The sequence below is a fragment of the Corvus brachyrhynchos genome, unplaced genomic scaffold, assembly GCF_000691975.1.
Source record: "Corvus brachyrhynchos isolate BGI_N302 unplaced genomic scaffold, ASM69197v1 scaffold97, whole genome shotgun sequence".
Taxonomy (NCBI): domain Eukaryota; kingdom Metazoa; phylum Chordata; class Aves; order Passeriformes; family Corvidae; genus Corvus; species Corvus brachyrhynchos.
Window position 1 is genome coordinate 6,426,145 of NW_008239758.1, and position 15,629 is coordinate 6,441,773.

The 15,629-nt window shown below is 48.9% G+C and overlaps 2 protein-coding genes across 7 annotated transcripts in view; one reads left to right on the forward strand and one right to left on the reverse strand.

Annotated features, from left to right (window-relative positions):
- Positions 1–9,833, forward strand: part of KLHL25 (kelch like family member 25) — a 29,573-nt gene extending 19,740 nt beyond the window's left edge. Inside the window, exons 3-4 of the mRNA XM_008640101.2 lie at positions 6,994–6,999; positions 9,822–9,833. The gene's annotated coding sequence lies outside the window, so the exon portion shown is untranslated. The remainder of the gene's footprint in view (positions 1–6,993; positions 7,000–9,821) is intronic.
- The window catches only part of AKAP13 (A-kinase anchoring protein 13), a 184,149-nt gene continuing 177,708 nt past the window's right edge, over positions 9,189–15,629 (reverse strand). For 5 of the 6 annotated variants that reach the window (XM_017742616.1, XM_017742619.1, XM_017742618.1 and 2 more), the window contains 4 exons: positions 14,724–14,774; positions 13,918–14,367; positions 11,877–12,189; positions 9,189–11,084 (listed from right to left, as the gene is read on the reverse strand). In XM_017742616.1, coding sequence (XP_017598105.1) covers positions 11,035–11,084; positions 11,877–12,189; positions 13,918–14,367; positions 14,724–14,774 — 864 coding nt within the window. In that variant the 3' untranslated portion in view covers positions 9,189–11,034. The remainder of the gene's footprint in view (positions 11,085–11,876; positions 12,190–13,917; positions 14,368–14,723; positions 14,775–15,629) is intronic. The other variant, XM_017742617.1, reaches the window with a different exon arrangement.

Below are 15,629 nucleotides of genomic sequence, written 5' to 3' on the forward strand. Positions count from 1 at the left end.
GGAAAGAGTCCTGTCTGGTGGTGTTAGAGGAGTTTTGTGTTCCCAGGCTCCTGGGAAACAAGCCCACACTCTACAGCCAGCCCTCGCTGTGGGGTGTCAGGAGCTCAGACATCTTCCCCACGAAGTGCCAGGAGCCCGACATGGAGATCCCTGGAGGAGCAGGGGGGCTCATCCCACACCTCCCTTTGTTTTGCAGGGCCCAATCCCATGGGAGAGCTGGGGCAGGATACAGCTCCTTTCTACCCACCCTCTGGCCCTGGCTGGAGCCTGCCCATGAGCTCTGTCCACCTCAGTTCCCCAGCTCAGTAACAGGGTGCTTCTCACTCCAAAAAACACTCGAGAGGGCAGGGAGATGCTTGGAGGTGGAACCAGGCAGGCAGCTGGCATGATCACCCCTCCATCCCCAGGGCCTGAGTGTGCTGAATGTCCCTGGATGCAAAAGGCTGATACTGCTATGTCTTATCTAAATCAAACTCTTAGAGCCTTATTGGGTTTTAAATATGCATTTTCCCAGCCTGACCCCAGCTGCCCTTGAAATAATACTGCTTTGCAGTGAAGCCCTGCAGGGAATTATCATCTGAGCCCACTCCCTTTGTCATGAGAGTCAATTAAAAGCAGAGTAGCTGGTGATTTAATAGCTCTGGTGTCTGAGGAAGCCCCACATCTATCCAGAGGCTGACTCTGGCATTTAAACACATCATTGGAAGAGGAGCACTTCTTTCCAGCCATCCAGCATGCTTTCAGATTCATCCATGTCCATATGGACCACTAACTCCTTGTGTCCATGGCTTGTCATCTTCTCCTGCACATTAATTAATGCCCCAGCATCACACATGCTCCTTGCAATATATCCCACATGAAATTGTTTTCCTATTTCCCCATGCACCTATTCCCTTGGGGTAAACCCAACAGGTTTTAGTCTCTGAAGAGGGTCCAGGCTCACAAAATGCCATGCATGGAAATGCAGCTCTGTAAGCAGCATTTGAGTTAAGCTGCCAAGAGCAGGAGAAACCTTTGCCCCCAGCTCCCCACAACCAACTGGGAATTTAAACTGGGCCCAGTCCCTCTTGCTCCAGTGCAGAGCAGGAGCCCAGTGCCCTCAGTCAGAGACAGCAGTGCTGGGGGCCCCAAGGTGGGAGCCAGCAGCAGGGACCCTTGGTGGGAATGAATTGCCAAGGCTGAGCTCATTTATTCTTCCTTCCTCACAATCTCCCTTTTCTTTCCATTTCACCACCTCCTTATTTAACATCCTCAGCTGTTGTGCAGAACCATCACCCTGTTTTGCAGCACTGTGACCTACTTTGCCACAACGTCCCAACTTCCTTACTGAAATCGTGAGCTCGGAGCCCACCCAATCCATTCAGCATTTCTCAGCTGAATAACAGATCCAATTAGGTGGAAAAAGCCTGGCTTTCATGCTGTCAGTGCCTGGACATCTCACTTCCCTCTCCCCAGCACACGCTGCACCACTGACGGCTGTGGCTCGCAGACAAGGGCCCCTCTGTGTTTGTGTGTCCCCCGCCAAATGAAGTTGGGGGAAGGGTTCAAGAAGACTGATCCTAGCTATCCAACCTGTCCTTTCATTCTTCCTGACAGTCTCTGATGACCACAGAGCTCAGGAATCAAGTAATTTGTGGGTTTTCAGTTCTGGCTCTCTTGGGAAGCTCTCCTTTCCCAGCTGAGGCTGGGGGGAACAGTCCATGACCAGGCCAGGGTGGCACAACTTGTGCTTGTGAAGAAGCTGCTGGCACTTACAGGCAGAATGTGATAATGACTGATAGAAAGACCTGTCTCTCACTCCTGGCATCATACCTATCCCCACTCCTGTGGGTTTATCCCAAGCAAATGTTAGCATTCTGCCCTTTACTGCTGCCGTCACTCTCCTTCTCCACCCCAGCAGGGCTCCTTCTTGCTACAGGCCCAGCAGGCAGCCAGTCCCCAGGGTGCTGGCTCCGCTCCATCGTGGGGAATAGCTGGTTGTAAAAACGGATGAGTAAAAACCAAACAAGGAGAAAAAAAGCCTAAGGGCCACCAGGAAAAGCTCTTTTGGTTTCTACCTTCCCTGGCTGGGTGGGATGGACGGCCATCCCCTGCCCTGAGGCCAGCCCAGCAGCACTGGGGCCCACTTGGCTCCCTGGCAGGTGCAGGGAGGAGCGTAAACACCCTTCACTCCATTTCTGGGTCATGTATGGAGGAATTACACACGCACACACAAACGGGAGCTGCTTCCCCACGGCTGCTTCCCAGCACCCCTGCTCCCGGCCTTCCCACAGGGCTCTGCTAATGACTCACCGCTCCTGCTCAGCTCTAATTAGGCTCATGTCTAATTAGGCTCACTGGAAAGATGTGGCTGGTGAGAAGCAGCCCTTTGGTGAAAGGAAAGGGGAAAGAAAGAGCATCTGGAGACGCCGGAGGGAGAGACGCCAGGCTGTGGTAAGAGGTCAGGGGGGATTGGGAATTGCCAGCTGAGCTGCATCTGTGCAAGGGATGGAGCACAAAGGGAGGAGAGCAAAGGGCTGAAAACAAGTCCACTCTGTATTGACACACAGGGGAGTTCCAGAGTGCAGGGAGAGTGGGGCAGGGGGAGCCAGTCCTGAACCTGCACCCTTGGGCATCCTTGAAACAGAGGCAGGAGAGCGGGCTGTGGAGCAAAGCCTGGTTTGGGGGTGATTCAAGAGGTGTGAAGGCAGCTTTAGGGGAGAAACAAGGAGCACCCACTGTCTGCCCATCCCTGTGAGAGCTGGGGGTGCTGATATCAATTGCTAGTGTCAAATATTATTTTCCACTTAATTTTTACATGGTTCAACCTCCTAAAAATCAAGACATTTGCTATATTTAACATTCCTGTAGCAAATTAACAAGCCCCAGGTGCCTTCAATGGCAAAGGTAAGTCATTACCATCCACCTTGTATCTGATCACAAGGCATCTCACTCACTCACTGCACTAATTACAGTTTTGCCTTTCCTTCTCTTAATAAAACCTCTATGAATGAGTGGCCTGTCTGCAAGCCCCAGCCCAGCTTGCACCTGTGTCCTCCCAGACCTCCCGTTTCCCTCCCTGAAGCCAGTGCCAGGACTGAATCTGGCAAGGGCAGGGAAGGGGAAATGCAGATCATGCAAATAATGCAAATGTTAAAGGTATCACTAAACCGTATTTTCAAAGAGCCTCTCCTGTGCCTGTCAATGCTCCTTTTAGAGGCTCAACCCATTCTAAGGATCCTGTAGGACCCATTTTAGGTCAATGTGCCAACCACATCCAACAAACCCACAGAGATCTTTTGCTCTAACTTCAGGTGCCAAGGAAAGGCTGGGCAAGAAAGCTGGGATGCTCAGAAACCCATCACTCTTTCTTGGGCCCATCTAAATTAATGGATCCACGTGGTCTGGAGAGAACATCCATTTCATTATCTTGGCTGTGCTGTAATGGCTCAAGCATAGAAATTGTGAGCATATGGAATTGTGAAAAGCTGGTTAAGGATAGTCAGATTGCCACACGGATGTGTCCTGGAGCAGCAGGGTCTTTGCTTCCTCCTCTGCCAAAGGCAATTTGTATTGCCTGCCCAGGCTTCCCCCCTGGCTAATGGAAACGGGGCTTTGGAGCGCACTCTGCGGGACCAGAGAAGCTCAGGGTGCCTGGTTTGCTCTACACCCCAACCTTTCCCTGGCAGGAGCTTGATTCAGAAAGGATTTGATTTTCTCCATGTGGTTTGTCATCAGTAAACGTGCTGTCCCATCTCCCATGACCAATGCCTGTTGTATCACAGCAGCATCTCCCGTTCCCAGCAGCTGCAGCAGCTGATGTTGTTTTACTGCAGCCATGCAAAGGCTGGGGGTGCCCCAAGGGGTGCTTTTGCCAGGCATCCAGGTCACAGAGCCAAGAGGGGCCACAGGAAAATGTGCTTTTTAAAAGCCATACCCAGGAGCCGACAGTTTGGCAAAGGCTTTTATTCACCTTCTGTAAATAGGTGAGCCGGGACGCCTGGGAATGCAAATAAACCCGGGACTACTGAGCAGCCGTTGAGATAAACGAGCTCTTTCATCTCCTGTCTCACACCCAGGGGCTGCCTGTCTTGGAGCAAGTGCTGCGTGACAGGGTGTAGGTTCAGGTACATTGACGTGACTTGGGTTTTCAGAACAGCACGTGCAGCACAGCTGAGAGGAGGGGAAAACACCAGCAGTGAGTGCACTGGGAGGCTGGCGTTCCCCGATGCCTGCTGAGGAACAACACAACACCCCAAGCACCTGACAGCCCAAAGCTTTGATCAATACTTGATTCTTGGGGCTGTCTTGTGCTGGGTCAAGAGCTGGACTTGATGCTCTTTGTGGGTCTCTTCCAATCCAGGGTATTCTGGTTCTATGAATACATATCTGATTCTCCTCAAGCATCCTTTCTCCTTCCCAATCATACCTCTGAAGGCAAGTGGAGTAACAAATGGAAATGAAGCAATTCCTCCGCCTCAAAATCAACACACAGCAGGTGAAGGGTGCAGGTCTCCTGCTTCTCCTGCCTGGGGAGAGGATGGCGGAGTCCTGTGCAGGACTGGCAGTACAGGGCCAGCAGCGATTGCTTCTATGATCCAGCAGAAAATGGTCATGGGGAAACTCCAGCCATTGTGGTCCTCCGTGACTTCTCATCGTCATGGCTCTGTACTTCTGGCACCCTCTCCTGCCTGGACTGATGCCTGCAGGCACTGGGAACACCATGTACCTTATCTTGGAATCATAGAATAGTTTGTGTTGGAAGGGACCTTAAAGATCCTCTTTCCATCACCCCTGCCACAGGCAGGAAATTTTCCACTAGACCAGGTTGCTCCAAGCCCTGTCTGACCTGGCCTTGAACACTTCCAGGGATGGGGCATCCACAGCTTCTCTGGGCAACTGTTCCAGTGCCTCACCACAGAGAATTTTCTTCCTTTCATCACCTCCTCAGTGGAGACCTGGATCCTGGATACAGCATTTCTGATGGGTGTCTTCTTGCAGGAGAGATGGGAATACCTAAAGAACACAGCATCGTGGACCTTGTCCTGGGATGAGATGCAGCATCTATGGTTCTCTCAGCCAAATAAGCCAAAAACCTGTGTGTCTAGGATTTGTCAAAGACACAGAGCTGTGTTAGGGGGTTACAGGAACTCTGTGCCATCAGCCAGCACATGCAGCCCCCAGACTCCGATTATTCTCACTCACGGGGCTGAAGAGGCAGAGAGATCAGCTGTGACCCTTCTTCTTCTTGTACAAGGATGAACAGCCCTTTGTGTTTGGGGGGGGGGAGAAAAACCAAAGGATATCACACAGCCATCTGTCCTTCAGTAAAATGCCAATCTTCTAAGAGGAGGAAAATAAGTTAGAGTCCAGTGGGTACAACCTGGAACAGAGATGATAAAGGTAATGCAAACATTTGGTTACAGGTTGGGGGTTAGGGCTCTTCATTCAGCCTTGGTGCAAAAAAGTCAACAGCAGAAATACCAAAGGTGTGGGAAAAAATGAGGCAGAAAACTCAGACTTAAAATCAAATTTATTTAGAGGAAGAATGACTTTACAAGAGGTTGATACTGATAACTAAAAAGGAAGATAAATAAAAGCTTGTTACAAAACCTAATGGTTTCCGACAAGTTACAGAAGAACTGAAGAATTTTACAGTCAATAACCTGCTCACTTTTTACATAATTACAAATTAACATACAGCAATTAGGTTTTACCCTCTTCTTTAAAAATCTTTTTTTCCCAACTTTTATTCTTTACGGGTTCAACATGAAAATGCAAAGCTTTTTTTTTTTTTTTTTTTTTTCCTTTTTGTTTTTAATAAGAAACAAACCAAAAGCAGAGGTATATCAGGTTATTGTAATACACCTCACTGTTCTGGGAATTACTCAAGTGCATTCCATATTAGTACAAAATAAACACCAGGCTAAACTTTAACCATAGGCGAACTGAACTGGACACAGATTTTTATTTCATTTTTTGAGTCAGTGTTCAATATTGATAAAGAAAATTGCAGAATTACTTTAGAGCATGGAAAGGATAGGTACCTATAGACAGCTTAAATACATACAAAGCTCATAGCTGTATGCAAAGCAGTGATTGTTATCCTGTTCCCCCCTCCCCCCAAGCAATGGAAGCTGATTTATATTTGGGCAAAGCATCAGTGTCAGTGAAATGCATGTGGAAGGAAAGGGCACAGAGCCCTGGAAACGCAGGTGGGAAGAGAGCTGGCGTTACACTTCTCATCACTGAAGAGCACTAGGTGTAGGAGATTTGGCCAGTTCAGCTCGCCTATATTTAAAAATTAGCTGTATCACCAACGAAGAATTGTGGATTGCTGCCCCTTCTGACACATGAAGCAAGAGTTACGAGCAGCAGGGGAGGTTTTTTATTTAAAAGGGTGCCCTAGATCATGACAAATTCCCAAACCTGGCCAGCAGGCAGAAAAATTTCCAGAGTTCTGGTTAACAAGGAATGTTTTGTGGGATTTTAGCAGATACTCTCCTGTGTCCCCTGCCCAGTCCTCCCTTGCTCCATGCCATAGATATCCTAGACAGCTTCCTTGGGATTTGGCACCTGAAGAACCTCTTCTGACTAGGTGGCATGTGGAAGGACTGGAGTTGGGTGTTTCAGCAACAGCTGTGGGATTTCCTAGTGACTCAAGGAAGGTGCAAAGGTGGTCGGACTCTCTGGATGCAAATCCACACAAGCTGATGGCATTACTGAGTTGCCCAGCACTGTCACACCTCCAGAGGGAAGAGTCCACCCTCAGTGGGGGTGAGAGCTCCTGTCCCAGGAGGTGGGAGGTGTCCCAGTGGCCTGGACAGTAAATACCTTGGTGCATGGAAAGAGCCTCACTTATTTGGATGCATCCCCTCACATCTCCTTCGCTCTGAGTTTCTCCAAGGAAAAGGAAATGGAGGGAAAACCACTGGCAGGTTGCTTCCCTACCTGTGAGGAAGGTGATGGTGAAGTGGGCATGGGCTCTCCTGGGGGATATACCTGAGCCAGCAGAAGCCAGTTCTCTTGTCCTGCCACACAACCTACCTGCAGTAGGACTGTAGTCAGATTCGTACCCACTTTGGTCTAAAAATAATACAAAAAGCTTGGCCCTTCTTTCCCTCTTGGGGAAAAGCCAAACCACACCAGGAACACACCTACTTGCAGCTCTGATTTTGCTGGGGGGGGATACAGAGGGGAAAGCAATGGCAAAACTGATTGTCTGCAAATAACCATAATTAAAAGGGGCAAGACCAGTTCCATTTAAAGTGCTTTATGGCATCAAACTGACATCAAGTTACGTGTTGAGATGATCACTTCATTTAAAAAAATCTTAGGCCAACCCCACACAACTCCATTGAGTCTCCCACCCTTTGCTACAGCTACTGTCTGCTGCTGGGTATTCTGGCACCCCCAGCTAATACTGGCCACTTCTGTACTTGTCTGAGCCCACATCCTCACTTTCCCTGGACACTGAAACCCCTCCTGTTGGGCAGTGGCAAAGACCAGGCCAAGAAAAGCAAATCTGATTTCTGCCCGCCATGAAACACCAGCACAAACAGCTCCAAGAGCCCTCGCAGGATCCTCTTCTCCGTCCAACAACATGGGCTTCAAACAGATGGTTTTGAACCTATCCTGAGTCCCAGGAACCCAAAGCAAAACAGGGTGGTTTGGGTGCTCCAAAAGGGATCAAGGGACTGACTCTGGGAACTAGACAGCCACGGGCTGGGCTGAAGAAGCAGCATGTTTTCTTTCAACAATTGCAGGATGGATGCCAGGCATGGAACTGGAGCAAATGCAATTTTAAGGCCAGGAAGAGGATGGGTTTTGCTGCTGTAAAGCTGGGACCATGCCCTAGCAGACAATGCTAGACAACCTTCAGGGATCAGAGCAGGAATCTGACTCTAGGAACCTATGCCAAGCCTTTCCAAAGAAAACCTGAGATGGGAAAAATAAAAGGCTAAAGAGATAAAAACAAGCCCTTACCTTCCTAAAGGTGAAAGAAGGAGGAAGCAGTGTGGGAGGAAAGGCTTCATTCCAAAAAAGTGAATCATACAGTAACAGACATCCTCCAGGGACAAAGGTCTGTCCACCAGAATTTAACACACAAACAGCTTTGGTACACAGGATTTCTGGTGAGTGTATTTCCGACCCACACCCATGGTTTCTGTCAAGGAACTGGAGGGACCTTGGGAGATCACTTAGCCAATACTATTTGCACTTCAGGCATTGAATGCTCTTTTTGATTTGCACAGGCCAGGAGAGATGGTGAAGCCAGGAAGAGACTCAACCCTGCTGGCCTGGGTCACACATCTGCCTTTGGGTGCCCTTCTCAGAGCCGTGGGACATTGCTGTGTTGTGAATCTGGCATGTGCTGTGACTGGGGAAAAGACAGTGGGATAAACTGAAAAGCTCATAGTGGCAAAGGCTGTTCCAGGCTGAGGGGAACTCAGACCTACCAGTGCCCTGATCTCTGTTCACACAGCAGTAAATGAGCCACACACTGCTTTGGTTTCCAAAAATTTCAGCTTGGCACATTCGCGTTTGCAGATGTATAAACAGCAGGGCAGAAGTTACTTTCTGAAGTTGGTGGTTTTCTTACAAAAAAGGTAACACCACACCACCAGCACACCTCCTTCAGCTCCCCTCGGGTTCAGGAGAGCAACCAGACCCTCACATCACTGCAAGGCACTCCATGCTTTGCTTTTTCCTTTGCCTCCAAAGGGAATGAGAAAACCTAACCAGAAGTTAAAACAAGGAAACTAATTGACAGAAGGAGCCTTGTCTGAAGTCACTGTGTCTTTTTCCAGACTTTTTTTGGCTTGAAGATGCTCTGCCTTGAAGAAAGCTCTCAGCTGAAATTGTGTGACTTTGGGCATGGAATGAGCTGCAAAGCAGCACTGCCCAACCCCATGGTTTGTAGGAAACAGGGAGATGTGAACATTTGGTTTACCAATCTTTTGGTAAGAAAACAAAACAAATAAACAAACCAAAAAAAAGGGGGGGGGGGAAGAGAAAAAAAACTCCAAATCATTCCCCAAACAAAAGCAAAAGTAAGAAGAAATAAAAAAATAAAACCAAGTAAACTTTTTTTAAAAAACTCTTTCAGATAAAATGAAAGATAAATATTTTTGCAAGCCCTGCTTGCAATTAAGAACAAGCACCAAATAATATTAAAAAAAACCAAAACCTCAACCCTTTTTCCTTTCTTTTTTTTTCTCTTTTTCTTTTGAGTCTTAATAGTGTAGAGAGCTTCCAAAGCAAGCAGGGTTCCTGCACCAAGACAGCCCAGCCCAAGCATCCACCTCACCATCAATGCTGCTGATGCTCGTCAGCACTAACTCTGAAAACTGCTGCGGGTCACCAGCTCGTGACAAGCCTGAGAGCAAACTGAAATCAAACAATAGTGCAAAAAGAGAAATGATTTGTTATTTCAAAGAAAAAAAAAAACCCTGGTAGGAAAGGAAATGCACCTGACAGCTTCAAACTCTGAGCAAAACCTTGACCTATTTTGAAGCTGGTAACCATTTACAAATCCACTCGGGTAATTCTCCTGACAGGGATTGGAAGAAAGGTGATTTTTGAGAAAAGTGTGTCTTTTTGCATTTCTCCTCCCCTGCCGAACACATCCCTGTGTTCAACAACTGTACAGACATCCCACAGCTGGCACAGCAAGAGCTGCCCTCGGACCCTGCTGTTCTGCATGGACACTTCACCCCAGAGGCCAAAGGGACATGCTACGCTGGACTCCAGACCTGTCCCACAGGGGATTTGTCCATCAGAACCTTTTTCTCCCCAAAAATGGTTCCCAAGTGCCCAGTATTGCACAGCCATAGGGACAGGAGCCATCTCCTTGGAGCTCGCCCCGCTGCCCCGCAATGTCTCACTGACCTGCTCAGACACTGCTGCTCTCACTCTGCCTCAGAAATGAGCAGGACAAGTGAGAAAATCCAGAGAAACAGAAGCCCAACAGTAGCACAAAAAGCAGGCTAAGAAGAATACAGAGAACAGAACAAAGATCCCTAAAAGCAGATTTTTAGCCATCCCTCCACTAAGTCATTAGGCTTATATGGGGATGTCAAATGCAACTGGAGAGCTCTATTCCAGCAAAAGGATAATCTTTACTTCGGGGATGGGAGGGAGTGAGCTGGAGCTCAAACAGATTGTGTAAAAAAATGTTGCTTACTGTTGTTCCCATTTGAACACTGTCTGTTCTGGCTCCCTGGGATTGCCTCACCAGCCTACCAAAATTCTCTTTTCTGCGCCATTTTAAATATACCCAGTGATGTCCTGCTTGACTCTGAAAACAAAGTTTGACATTTAATTCCTCTGCCCTGCAGAAATAGCTCAGAATGATTTTAAATTTTATTTTTTTATCCTCTGGGTTGTTGCTTCTGAATACTGTTACTGCTTCCTGGTGTAAGGTACCCTTCTGAAACCAAACAGCCCCTATCCCACAAGCACAAAAGGGGTGTGCAGGTCACTCGGTTCCAGTCGGAGCAGTAAGGGCAAGATATTTAATATCTACACACTCCCTGAAAGTCATCAGGTATCATCTATCCCCACGGGTGGACCTGGGCTGTAGGGACTGTAAGCATATCCCAGTGGATACATAGATACATATATGTATATGTACAGTATATCTGTATATGCCAGTGTGTACGCACCATTTGTAGAGTCCTAATCTTTTGCTAAATGCTTGGTTTTGGTTCTTTTCCCCAGTACAGGGGAATTTGAAGGCACAGACCCCTTAAGGCTGTATTTTCTCATCCTTTAGCAGTAAGAAGAGACAGACAACATCTATCCCAATCCGTTTGACCCCAGGTTTGCACAAGGAGATGGTCCTGTGAGCCATGCAGGCACAGCCTCTGCAGGGAGAATTCACCCGAAACCACAGGAGAGAGGCCCTTATCCACCACTTAGCAGACTTCAGAACACGTTTTATTTAAAACCTCCAGATGCTTGTCCAGCGCAGGCACCAGCCACGTGCTGTGTCACAGGCAGGGAGATGTCCACGGTGCCAATGCCACGAGTGACCACTGCAACAGTCCGTGCTCAGCAGAAGATCTCCTCACCCTCTGGAGGTGCTTCCGACGAGTGAGAATCTGCAGCACCCAAAAACAACAGGTGGGAATCACTACGGGAACATGGGGATACAGCAGGCAGAGTAAAATGCCTGGAGACTCCAGGGGGTCCATGTGCACAGAAATCCCGCTGTCTGCCAAATCCACATGGTTCCTTAAAAGATGTTCAGTTCCCTTATGAGCTACCATGAAATTACACCTTGTAACGAGTGAGATTTCCTGTGCACAAGCTGGAAAACATCAGTGAGCTAGTGTGAATGAAACCGGTCATCCGAGGGCATGTGATCAAATTTCATGTGGGTCAGAGGTTTGAGCTGCAGCTCTGAGTCCTAAGGGGATGCAGAACTACCAGACAAAAAAAACCTGCATGGTTTTTTTCCAAACAAGAGCTTGAGGGGAAGGGAAAGGCCACCAGAAGGCTTGTGGGTATCACTTCCAAATTACCACAGAGCTAAAGCAGACATCAGGAGCTACAACAGCCAGGAGCATCCCAGCAGCAGCTCCTTCTGAAAGCACAGACACTGAAGCAGAACATTTTCCTCCTTGAAGCAGAGAATCCAGCCCATGGGATAGGAAAGGGAAGAAGCAGAGTGTGTCCCTCTGACAACCCCAGGGGCTGCAGAACAGGCGGAAAAGCCCATGGAAAATCACTTCAAGCTGGGAACTCCACTCAGAACAGCTGGTCTTCCCCATCCCTGCATCACCATCCTCATTTAAAGCCAGATTTTGTGGCTCCCACAAGTTTTATGGCTGAAGGAAAACAGCCAACTTACCAACCCTGAAAAAACACCTGTGAGCTCTCCTGACACTCACCAGACTGTTGGGAGCGATGTCCCCTGCCCTTTTTCTTCTTTTCCTTCTTCTCCTTTGGTTTGGCTAAACTGAAGAGGCGAGTAGGCATCTGGGTCTGTTCCTCAGCTGCCTTGTTAGTCTGGTTTGTTGTGCTAAGCAAATGGAAAGTGCTTTTCTCTTTGTGTGTCCTTGAAAGACTGTTCCTTTTGGGGGAGACAGACAGTTCTGCGTCAAAGTGCCCTTGTTTAGGAAGGGAAGGGCTCTTCTGTGTGGAGCATTCATCAATGCTGGAATGGGAGGAGACTCTTGCAAGTTTCTCATGTAGGTTTGATACCTAGAAAGGAAAAGTGTTTCCTGAAATAGGCTAGCACAGAACATGGATAGAAACAGTGTGTCCCAGACCACTCACAGAGGTTGTTCTTGTGAACATCCAGCCCATTCACCAAGTAAAACGCTGTCCCCATCCAGGCAAAGAGAAAAGATGTTCTGTTCAAGATGAAGAAATGAGGCATACAAAGAGTAACACTCCACTATCTTTTGCTCCTACATGTATTATGCTATGTATCAACAAGCCAAGGGCAAATATTCTCTAAGATCTCAATAGCAAGACTCACCCTGCATCGTTTGCACACACAGATGGTGGCAGGAGGCCAAGGAGCCGCATGCCTCTTTGGGAATGAACGCCAGCACACAGCACGGGAGCACCATGTGTCAAAGGAAGCCTTCCCAAGCAAAAGATGAAAGCAAAAGCATTTTTCCTGATTTTTTTTTTTCCCTAACGGCTGTCTCAGGATGTAATTGAGCTTGCCCATTCAAAGGGAAGATCAAAACAAGCCCAACAAAGCTCGACTGAACCCTCTATTAATAGCTCTGCAATGTCAGTCAGATACCTGCCTTGAGAAGGTGCTTCCTTCTCCTAAATCTCTTAGGCCCTGCAGGCATTTTACCTCTCAGCCTCTCCCACTGCATCCATGCCCCCTTGTCTACAAGTGCTTGGAGCTGGAACAGTTTCACTGTCTGCTTGGAAAACTTCTGGCTTGATCAGGGGCTGGGTGGGAGGGAGCAGGGCCTCCTCTGGTGATTAGCTTTTTAGAGCTCACTGCTCAGCTCCACAATTAGGCTGTTCAGGCACCCAAAATCATTTCCATTCTGCAATCCAACATTTATAAACTAATTCTGCTACATCTCTAAGCAAATTACAATCAGAATTAGTGAGTTATGAACAAACAAATGATCAACAGGCTTAAGGATTAAATTCAGCCCATGTTTTGCCAATGATGCTTACTCTCCTCCATCACACTGCTGCACAGTTGTAAAGAATTAAACCTTAGCTTGCTGAAAAATGCCCAAAGCAGGATCTGTGTGTGGGTTTTTCTTTGTGGTCGTGAGCAGTCAGACACCAGAAGCCTCTTCCAGCAGAGCTGGGGACTTCCGCTCACTGAGCCACAACTGGACTGCAGGTGCTCTTTTCAGGACAAGGGCAATGCCATCTCTTTGCTGGATATGGAGAATGCTTTTGGAGATGGATGTCAGCATGCAAACAGCCTTGCCCTGCAGTTATCAGCCTCACAGGTGATTTTTGTGACAGCTGGAGGCTGCAGGTTACCCACAACGCTCAGACTGTGTCTGACAAGGATGTCTCCTCTGCCTGACCACCCCCCAGAGCTCTCGTGGGGCGAAGGCCAACATCAGGCAGGGTCAACCTCCTGGGATTGCCTAGGGCATCTTCCCTGGGAGCCTGCCACCTCCTCTCTACCATCCCACAACACACAGCCAGGGATGTGGGCAGAGCTCAGGCTGCCCAGCACTGGCCAGGCACCCCCAATACACCATGAAGCACCAACACTGGCAGTGCCTCAGCAGCTCCAGAGGTGCAAAAAATGCAGCACTGCACATCACATGCAAGGGAAGAGCCAGTTTTAAATACCAGGCCCCACATGTCTTGGGCTGGGCTTCCACCAGCTGTGTGCCCTGTGAGGGGCATGCAGTTCACCCAGGGGTTGGCTGGGAGCTCCCTGCAGGGACCAGCTTCCCTGGGAGCCTGGCTGTTGGCATAATTTACCTGGTTGTGGTCAGACTCCTGCCGCATTTGAGCAAATCGCTCCACGTCCTGCTTGAGCTGCACCTTCTCCCTCTCCAGCTGCTTCTGCGCCGTGCGGAGCCTCTCCAGGTCGAGCTGGTAGGCCGCCTTCTTCACCTGCAGCTCCTCCCGCTCCCGCTCCAGCTCCTGCCTCAGCCTCTGCACCTGCTCCTCGCGCTGGGCCAGCTGGGCCTCCTGCTCTGCCAGCTCCTTCTCCCGGACTTCCCACTCCTTCTCCCTCCTCCGCCTCTCCTCCTGGTGCTGTGTCTGCTGCTTCTTCAGGTTGGCCAACTCCTGGCGCTGCTTCTCCAGGTTGCGCTGCTTCTCCTGCTCCAGCAGCGAGTTGGGCCGGAAGAAGCTTCGGCTCAGAGCCCTCTCGCTCAGAGCCAGCTTCTGGTCCTCGATGTAGGTGTCCTGCTGCAGCACCACACCCTGGGAGAGAGGAGACAGAAATCACTGCAGCATCCTCTCTGTGGGAAGAGGCCCATCCCTGAAAAACTCAGGGTGCTGTACTGAACCCCTTCTTCTCCCACCACACTTGCAGCCCAGCACTGCTGCCTGGCAGCTGGGTTACCAGAGCATGCTGGCAAAGCATCTCCCCCAGCAGCTTCCCAAATTCAGGCCAGCACTGGTTCTCTAAGGCAGCAGGTCATTCCCACAGCCTGTAAGCTGGCCGTGGAGTGTCCAGCCATGCAGGGATGTGACAGAAGAAGGGGAGACAAGGGGCAAAGCACGACTGGCAGCTCAGGCAAGCAGTGTGTGGGGGCAGGGTGAAGGGCTAAGCCTACCTGCAAAGCACTGAGCAGCTTATGGAGGCTGGTAATGGTTTGGAGGACCTGCTGCGAGAAAACAGAAGCGCTGCTGTTAGATCTCACCGAGTGCTGGGTACGTGGACAGCACCCTCTCTTGCTCTGTGTCCCACCAGTGGGTCTGACAAACTGCACAGCCATCCCTCTGCACCCTGCTTTTCCTCACTCTTCCCTTGCAATGACTGCATCACCCCCCAGTACACCAGTACATCCCTTGGACATCTTCCAGAAGTACCTGGCATCATCTTCCTCCCTTCTCTAGCTGTCAGTGCAGCAGAGGAAGGAACATCTGCAGAGGTACCTCATGGCACACAGCTCATGGGAAGTCCTGAGTTGCCTCTGCAAACCATTTCCCAAAGCATCAGCTTGCTCAAGAACAAGCACAATAATTGGGATGAAGCCCAGAAGTTCACTTAAAAATTTCAGGGAAAATATTCCAAGGGGCGAAAAAAATAAGCAATCTTAAAATAGATGTGGACTATTTGTACCCTTCTCCCCCCAGCTGACCCATACAAGTCCCACTGCCACCAGGCAGAAAAGCTGCACTACAGCAGGCACACAAGTGCAGCAGGTGTGTTCCTGAAGGCTTTCTGAAAATACAGAAATGCAAAGACCTTGTGCATCAATACAGAGCAAGCTACTTTAGAGTGATGTCGTATCCCTAAATTTAGCCTAGCTAAAAATTTCTCTGAATCTCTCATATCCTACAATTAATTTTAAGAAGAATAAAAAGCACTTCAGTATTTGCAGTAGTGGAGTGATAGCCAGTATTAAGAGAACTGCTTCTCATTTTGTCATTAATGCTAATTGGGAGTTATGAATGTGTATCAAAGGGAGAATAGACATCTAATTGCCCCAATTCACTGCACCTGCAACATGAAATTA